This window comes from Vigna unguiculata, chromosome 3 (genome assembly GCF_037176805.1).
Source record: "Vigna unguiculata cultivar grain cowpea cultivar isolate G323 ecotype 2 chromosome 3, ASM3717680v1, whole genome shotgun sequence".
NCBI lineage: Eukaryota > Viridiplantae > Streptophyta > Magnoliopsida > Fabales > Fabaceae > Vigna > Vigna unguiculata.
In genome coordinates this window covers 27,178,458-27,187,460 of record NC_140794.1, presented here as the reverse complement: position 1 = coordinate 27,187,460, position 9,003 = coordinate 27,178,458, and the positions used below count along the sequence as shown (strand labels likewise).

At 38.9% G+C, this 9,003-nt stretch overlaps 1 protein-coding gene across 1 annotated transcript; it reads left to right on the top strand.

The window, feature by feature from the left end:
- Positions 1–875: 875 nt before the first annotated feature.
- Positions 876–2,216, top strand: LOC114175234 (uncharacterized). Its single transcript, XM_028060003.2, has 3 exons — positions 876–1,177; positions 1,241–1,540; positions 1,649–2,216. The coding sequence occupies exons 1-3, from the start codon at positions 876–878 to the stop codon at positions 2,214–2,216; spliced, it is 1,170 nt and encodes a 389-aa protein (XP_027915804.2).
- Positions 2,217–9,003: the final 6,787 nt, after the last annotated feature.

Here is a 9,003-nt window from a genome sequence, read left to right as displayed (position 1 = left end):
TTTTTTTAACAAATTTGTAAGAAAATTCTCATATAATATAAGAATTTTTAGTAGTGAAATATTTATATAATTCATAAATAACATAACTTTAATACATTGCATATGAAAATATTACGTTACAAATTTTAAGATGTTACTCTATATGAGTTAGGGTTTTAAAAAATGAGTTATTTATTCAATTGGAGGCTTTTAGAAGGTATTTGAGACGGGGATAAGTTATAGAAGGAATATGTATATTGATATTAGATTGACTAGTTAGTTTTTTCATTACACATTCAAAACAATCAAATTGCAATACCTACCACAAACATGCTAAGCTCCCAATAAATTTCCACAAAACTTTACACAATGCTCGATGTGTAAGATCCGGGAAATTTAATTAATTAAATAATTAATTAATTAATAAATACGGGTCGTGAAAGCCTTTATGGCATTTAATAGTGGTTGATGTGACGTGGAAAAGTACTAGCTCAAATGGTTGAGAGACAGATACGTAGAGACGGAGTGGGGATCGCGACGGGATTATTTACTCGGTTTTATGATAATTTACTTTTGTAATTTTTATGGTTTGATTTTGTAATAACGGAATAGTACGATTTTAATTACTGCGGAAGCGATGTTGAACTTTTAATTTTCTCGCGTTTTTGGGAAATTACTATAAATGCGATGTTTTATAAATCTTATTTCTTATTTTTAAAATAGTAATTTCCGGCTAGGACGTTACATTTAGTATCAGAGCCGTGATTTCAATGATTTCATGGGGTCTTTGGGGAGTGAGCCTATTGTATTGATATGTTTATGTATTGTTTTACCTTGGTATGAAATTAAAATACAAGTTGTTTGATTTATCAGTTACAATGTGGCGCATACAGGCTATGGCGAATAGGAGAAGAAGAAGTGATGCAGGTGCCGATGAGATTGCCCAAGCGATCCACAGAATGGTTGATGCCATGCAGCCTGTTGCGGCACAACCTAGAGCCATAGTGCCACCCACTAGAGCGGTGACTATGGAGCATGTTCTGAAACACAAGCCATCCAAGTTCAACGGCAAAGCTACCCCTGATGAGGCTGATGCTTGGCTTAGGGAGTGTGAGAAGATATTTAGAGTACTGCAGTGCATAGAGGCACAACAGTTGAATTTCGCCACTTTCCTGCTTGTTGGCGATGCTGAGTACTGGTGGACAGGAATGCAGCAACAAGTGCAGACCTGACAAGAAGAGGTGAACTGGGTAAACTTTAGGAAGAGGTTCCTGGAAAAGTATTTTCCAGACTCAGCAAAACATGCACTCGAGGTGGAGTTTCTGACACTGCAACAAGGTAGTAAACCAGTACAGGCTTGCATAGACCGGTTCGAGTACTTGGCGAGATTCTACTCGCAAGGGATCACAGAGGAATGGCGTTGTCGCAAGTTTGAGGGAGGCTTGAGGCACGAGCTGCATAGATTCCTGGTGCCGCTACAAATCAGAGAGTTTCCAGTTCTGGTGGAGCAGGCTAGGACTGTGGAGGAGTTAGACTTTGGATCCAGTCGGATCACGAGGACGTAGAAGAATACCTCTGAGACCAGACATCGGAAGGCGCCATACGACAGGCCTTCGTCGCCATCTTCAGGCCTGAGATGTTATAACTGCGGTGGGCCACACCTTCGCAGGAACTGTACTAAAGCTGCGGGCAGTTCAAGTGCTAGTAATGAACATGTGAAATGCTACAAGTGCGAGAAGATGGGACATTATGCGAGTCAATGTCCAAACAAGAAGGCGACCGGAGAAACACCATCATCGCAGAAGCAGCACGGGGTGATAGCTGATCGACCTCGAGCAGCGGGGAGGGTGTTTGCATTAACTAGTATTGAGGCCACTAAGTCAGGTAATCTCATACTTGACCGATGTTTATTGTTTGATAACCATGTTTTGGTACTGTTTGACTCTAGAGCTACTCACTCGTTCATCTCACAAGAATGTGTGAGTAGACTAGGACTAGTAGTCCAGGATTTGGGGTACAAACTTGCGGTCTCGACACCTGCCTCGGGAGAAGGTTATACCAACTTAGTTTGCACCGAATGTCCTATTGAAGTGGCAGGACATAGGTTCAAAGTGAATCTTGTTTGTTTACCGTTGGAGGGCCTGGACGTAATACTTTGCATGGACTGGTTGTCGGACAATCACGTCATTATGGACTGTAGACGGCACAGTGTAGTGTTTCCTGAAGCGGATGGGTAAAGACGACATTCTACAATTTAGAGGAAAGGCATGTGTATGCAGGGGTCAAGTATTGCAGGAGTACATTGCAGACCCACTGCATGTGTTGGAAGCTGACAAGATCTAGGTTCATGACGGATCTGACCGTGGAGATGGAGGACTTAATGAGATAGTCTTAACCGCAACTAATTTTTTACTAAACACTAATTTTCGAGGATGAAAATTTTTAAGGTGGGGGGAATGTAAGACTTGGGAAATTTAATTAATTAAATAAATAATTAATTAATAAATGCGGGTTGTGGAAGCCTTTATGGCATTTAATAGTGGTTGATGTGATGTGGAAAAATACTAGCTCAAATGGTTGAGAGTACTTTGATTGTGTAAGAGGACTTGGGTTCGGGTCCTATGTAAGACACTTATGTATTATTTAATTATTATTGTTTTAATAATATGAATGTGCGCGTTAAGTAAGAATATAGTAATTGAGTTATGTTAGTTTAGCATGAAACATGAATTGGCATGATGGTTAACATTGACTCAATATTTGCATGGTTAGGGGTTCAAACCTTGGTTTGAACAAAATGATTTTCTTTTTGTTAAAATCTACACTAGCATGGAAGTGAAGAGGCACATAAACCCTAAGGCATGTGGCAGCAAGGGTGGCTGGAAACAGAAGGTAGTAGGCCATGAAGTGATGATTAATTGTGGGTTAATGCTATTTTCATTTTGGTGCAATCAAACCATATTAAGAGCACAATAAAAAGCTAATTAAGGGTAAGAGGAAGGGTTTTGTGAAGCTGTCCTTGAGGTGAGAGCAGAGGGGACGAAATTGGGAGTGTATTGGGTGAATTGAGTGAAGCAAATGGGTGAGTGGGAAGAGAAAGATAAAGGAGGCCATTGGTGATCAAGGAAAAAGCTTGCAATCTTCAATTTTGGCAGAGGAAACCAGGTTAGGGGAGTTCTTATTGCGTGTTTGATTTCTGAAGCATATGAAAATGTGTTCTGGGTCGTGATGGAACTGCTAAATACTTGAGTTTTGGTCTGGTACGCGTTTTCTGGATTTTTCCAGAAACCGCCTGGCGGCGCATGAACTGCCGCCAGGCGGCACATGTAGTTGCGCCAGTTTCTGGATTGATGGGTGCATTGCTTGGCGGTTTAGAGTGACCCGCCAGGCGCTGTTGATGCTATTGTTGTTTTTCTCAATTTGGTTGGATTGTCAGTGACGTGGAAGGGTCTGTATCGAATAGATAATGTATGTGTATGACTGGCTTTATGTAATTGGTTCTTGATGTGTCAATTTATGGAGTTTCGTTGCCTTTCATGATACTGTGGTTATGATTTGTTTGCTGGGAAAAGTGGAATGTTTAGATTGAAGCATGCCATGAAAAATGTACTGGTTAATAAAAATTGATGTTAAGAAGATCAGCTGTGAATTCAGTACGAGGTGTATAATTGAAATTAAATGGGAATGAATACTGCATGGGCAATATGGGATTAGATGGGGTTATGATGAGGATGGGAAACCTGGACAGCTTTGGTGTTGGTATGCGCTGCCTGGCGGTACTGTGATCACCGCCAGGCGACATCACAGTGGCAGAAGCTATATGTCCTTATTTCGTGAATGACGGTAATATGTAGTTAACTACACCTATGGTATATAAAATTATGTATATAGATATGGAGCGTGAGAAGAAACTTGACAGATGCGGGAACTGACTATAACTATTGAAGGGGTAAACCAATTTGGGCCCAATTATGTGATAATGGGGATATAAGCAATTAAACTATATCAGAATTGTATGTGGAAATAGGTTAAGGGACGCTGGTATTGGAGAATCAGTAACTTGGACACTATAAGGGGTAATTTGGATGATTAAAGATTTAGGTCAATTAACATATGACTTACGAAACATAAAGAATACATTATGTTTAGTAAACAGGTCGGGATGCATGAAACTTGTGGTTATCGGGTGTGTGGCTAATATGCTGTATTGGTTGTCATATTTTATGAAGAGTGTGTGCAGCATTACAAGTTATTATTGGTGTGATTGGATGGTGTAGACAATAATATGGTATAGAATCGTGCTTGATGTACATTGTGATATATATTGGTGTGTGGTATGAAATTGGGTCTTTGGTATCTGTGGAAAGTGTCAAAAACCAGTAGTCTGGCACTACTGGTATGGCGCCTGGCGGCGTAGAGCGAGTCGCCAGGCTGTAGAGTCTCAAACAGTGATAGTGGTCACTAGACGCGCAGGGCGCCTGGCGGTAAGGTGGGTTCTGCCAAGCGGGGCAGGGAAACAGGAGGCTTGGAAGGCGATGGGCGCCTGGCGGCGCAAGGCAGGTGCGCCAGGCGGTAGCGACGAGTGGCGCCCGACGGCATGGTGGAGTCCGCCTAGCGGTGACGGTGCAGTGATGATGCTGCAGGCGCGTGGCGCCTGGCAGTGTGTGATGCCCGTCAGGCGGTCCGAACCTAGTGTGTGCCTAGCGACGTGGGATGCGCACCAAGCGATTTTGGTTCGGTGATGGTGCGCGAGGAAAGGTTTCTACACAGCTTTAGGGGATGTTCATGATGCGATGCTTTGGCTGGGGCCTCAGTTATGAGTGTAATCTTGTATTGGGGTAACACGTGACCACTCAAGGTTGTAGCCTGTTGGTTTAGGAAGTCCAGTGGAGTGTGCGAGTTGTGGCTCGTACGGCGAGGTTCGGGTGATTGCCCTCTTCAGAGTGATTCTGATAGAGTTTTGGTAGTCTGGAACAGTTACAAACTTTATGTTTGTTTCGGGGACCTCCACTTGGTATAACGGTGAGATGCTGTGGCAAAGTTATTTCCACGTGTGGACTATCAGGTGGTGGCCTGTAGTCAGAGGGGCGAGTAGACACTCGTGCAGTAAAGATCGATCATCGTTCTCACCTAAAGGGTATAGAAATGATAGACGTCTAATGAAAGTATTGGAAGTGGAGAAGTAAGGAACAAGGGAGAAGAATACTAACTCGGGGTTTTAAGGTTGCGATGTTGTATTTAATATTTTATGTGTTTGGTTTTTTTAAAATGAGCTCACTCTATCTGTATGTGTGTGGCGATGATCATGTAACTTGTTACATGGGAGCAGATGATAATATAGGTGAGCAGGCGGATACGTAGAGACGGAGTGTGGATCGCGACGAGATTATTTACTCAGTTTTATGATAATTCACTTTTGTAATTTTTATGGTTTGATTTTGTAGTAACGGAATAGGACGATTTTAATTACTACGGAAGCGATGTTGAACTTTTAATTTTCCCGCGTTTTTGGGAAATTACGAGTATAAATGCGATGTTTTATAAATCTTATTTCTTATTTATTTTTAAAATAATAATTTCCGGCTAGGACGTTACACGATGGATATAGCTTGAATAATTTCATAAAATTATTACTTCATTGTTGTTGTATTTAACTTTCTAACATGATATATGAACCCCTCACAGCCTTCATACACTGCTCTTGCAAACCGCGTACACTTGTAAGGATAAAGATTCTCATTAATTCCCTATCAACCAGCCTTGACACCAGCTCTACTTGTAGGTATATCATCAAAAATGAGAAATGTGGTCTCAACGCTAAAATTTGATGCCTATGACTGCATCTGCAAGCAATAAACCAACCACTCTAGACCCAAAGTCTGGGTTATAGATCCAAGACTTTCTTACAATTAGCCTCCTATTACCCAGACAGAGAAAAAGTTATGTGTTCCTAGTATATGGACCTTAAACAAAATATGGGGCAGAGACACCAATCAGAGAATAAAAAGTTAACATTTGTATTTTTATGTTTCAGCCTCACTTCGGCCATACTAAATACCTCTTCAAGGTCTTGTATTACATTCCTAAAAATAATATGATTCCTATGGTTCCATAGGATCCACACTATAACAATCCACATAGCATATTCCATTGTGGTTTGGCTTCAAAATATTGAAATGTTCGAAATGTGCTTGAATTTGATTGTGGTTTACCCCTAATTTCCTAGTATATATATAACATATATTACATATTTTTGCAACCACTTTATAGGTAAACAAAAGATGATTTATGGTCTCGCCTTGCTCATCGCACATAATACAAGTAACACTGTTTAAGCTGACCCCTATAAGCCTTAAGTTAGCCATTGTAGGCACTTCATTTAAGATAACTCGCCACACAAAGAGCTTAGCATATGGGATGACCTTTACTCTCCAAGATAATCAAAGAATTGTTAGTGATCTACAACACATGCACCTTGCAATTTTTTTATATGTTGACTTAACAATATATGCCTTATCTTCTCCATCATTCCACGTCCAAATATCATTTCTTTCTTTAACAAGAGTTATCCTATCATTGTCTTCCTAGAATGTTTCAATTTGAGGCCTCTCCCATTCAAACTAATCTCTTCTCCAGGACATATTTCATTCCCATTTGTCATTGTCCCACTTTCCACATTCACTTATTGTTTGAGCTTTATTTGAGTTTGCATATAACCTAAGGTATGACTCCTTAAGTGGTCTATCCCCTGTCCATTTGTCTTCCTAAAACAAAATACTAGTTCTCGAACCCGCTTTCCAAGTTACATTCTCTTCAAACTATAATTTATCCTCACTAGATCCACAAGTCTTTCTTAAGTCTTTCAACCATCTAGATTCTTTCTAGACGGACTTTCTAACATCCAAACTCCTCAAAGATCCATATTTAGACTCCAATACTTCTTTCCATAACCCCTTATCTTCTATACCCTATGATGCACACATACTTCAACTTAGGTCATGTATCCGTGTCCGACACGTACCGTGTCTGACACGTATCGTATCAGATACTTTAGAATACTTTAACGATAATTATCAATGAAGTATCTAATTTATAAAATCGTAGTACACTACAATAAAATCTTTGAATAATGACAAATTTTAGTGACAAAAAATAATTAGTCACTATATAGTGACCAATTTGACAACTAAAATAGTTCCAAAAAATTATAATTGGTATCTAAATTGATTATTAAAATATTTTCAATTATGAATTGGTTTTTAAATTGGTCACTAACATTAGCTACTAGGTTTTGGCTACCAAAATAATTGGTCTCTAATTTGAAAATTTGGATTCACACATCAACAATCATATATTTATTATATTTGTAAGAATTATTGTAAAACTTTCAATATTTATATATCACGTATCTATCACGTACCGTATCCTATTATTTTGAAAATAAATGTATTGATGTATCATATATGTGTCGTATCCAATACACGTATCATATCTGTTCATCATAGTCTATACCTAATCTCCATTTCCATTAGCTAAGAGTGCTTTGTTAAACAACTTTATACTTTTTATATCTAGAGCACCCTCTTCCTTTAGTTTACATAGTGTTGCCCACTTCACCCATGATATTTTCCTCCCTTCTACACCCCATCCCTATAAGAACTTTCTTTGTATCTTTATTATCTCCATGCTAACTAAGATGGGCCTTTTGAACAAAGACATGTAATACAAAGGTATAGATGTCAACATCGATTTAAGTAAGCATATTCTACCAGCAAAAGATAAGAACATTCCTTTCCACCAAGTTACTTTGTTCTTTATTTTGTTCACTATAGGCTCCTAAAATGACTTCCTCATAGGATTTCCCCCCACATAAATACCTAGATAGTTGAATGGGACATAGAGATAAGAAAGGATGAGAGTTTATCAAACCATTGTCTACTGGCGTGCTTTAGACCATAAAGAGATTTTGTTAATCCGAAAACTTGACCTTTTTTAGGGAGATTTAAACCTGGTGGTGGCTCCATGTAGACTTCTTCATTTAGGTCTCCATAGAGAAAAGCATTGTCAACGTCAAGCTGGTGTAGAAACCAATTTTGTGTGGCAACTAGAGAGAGTAGGAGCCTAATTGTGGTTAGTTTGACCACAGGAGAAAAGGTATCCAAATAATCAATTCCTTCTTGTTGTGTGTATCCTTTTGCTACTAGGCGAGCTTTATATCTCTCTATACTCCCATCTTCCTTATGTTTAATTTTATACACCCATTTGTAGCCAATGAGGGTTTTTTCTGGAGGCAGTGGAGTCAAGAACCATGTGTGGTTGTCTTGTAGAGCTTTGATTTTTTCTTTCATAGCTTTTGTCCACTCAGGGTTGGTTTTGGCCTCTGCATAAGTGCTTGGTTCATTGTTTGTTGAAATGGCCAGTGTGTATCTCAAGTGTTTGGCAGATAAAGAATCATAAGATAACACATCAGAGATGTAATAAGTAGTTTTTAAATTATTTTTCTCACATAGAGTTCTAAAGGAAAAGTGATTTACTTGGTGTATATAGTCATTTAGGTATTCAGGAGTCCTTTTGATCCTAGTGGATCTTCTGTTGTCCTAATTCTGAATGGGAGCAAACTCACTGTTTTGATTTTGCTGTCCTGATTCACTATTATTTGAGACTTCTTCATCTTCAGTGGGTGTAGATGATTCAGTTTGATCATCATTGTTATTGCATTTGTAGGGTATCTGGTCTTGCGTGTTGACAACAACATGCTCATTTAAGAAATCATTACAATGGAAATTATCTTGTGAATCTCCAGAAACACTACTCTGATTTTTGTAAGGGAAAACATTTTCATAAAAGATAACATTTCTACTTACAAAGATTTCTCTGGTATGAATGTCAAGAACAATGTAACCTTTTACACCACTTTTATATCTTAGGAAAACACCCTTTTTAGCTCTAGCAGAAAATTTATTTCTATTGCCTTTAAGAGTAGAGGCAAAGCACAAACACCCAAAAGTTTTTAAATCTAGATAT

Excerpts from the sequence above, each read along its gene's own strand:
- LOC114175234 (XM_028060003.2), top strand. The coding sequence starts at position 876 with ATGGCGAATAGGAGAAGAAGAAGTGATGCAGGTGCCGATGAGATTGCC. Across the intron at positions 1,178-1,240 it reads GTTGGCGATGCTGAGTACTG|GAAGAGGTTCCTGGAAAAGT; the intron begins GTGGACAGGAAT and ends GGTAAACTTTAG. Across the intron at positions 1,541-1,648 it reads TCCAGTCGGATCACGAGGAC|GAACTGTACTAAAGCTGCGG; the intron begins GTAGAAGAATAC and ends ACACCTTCGCAG.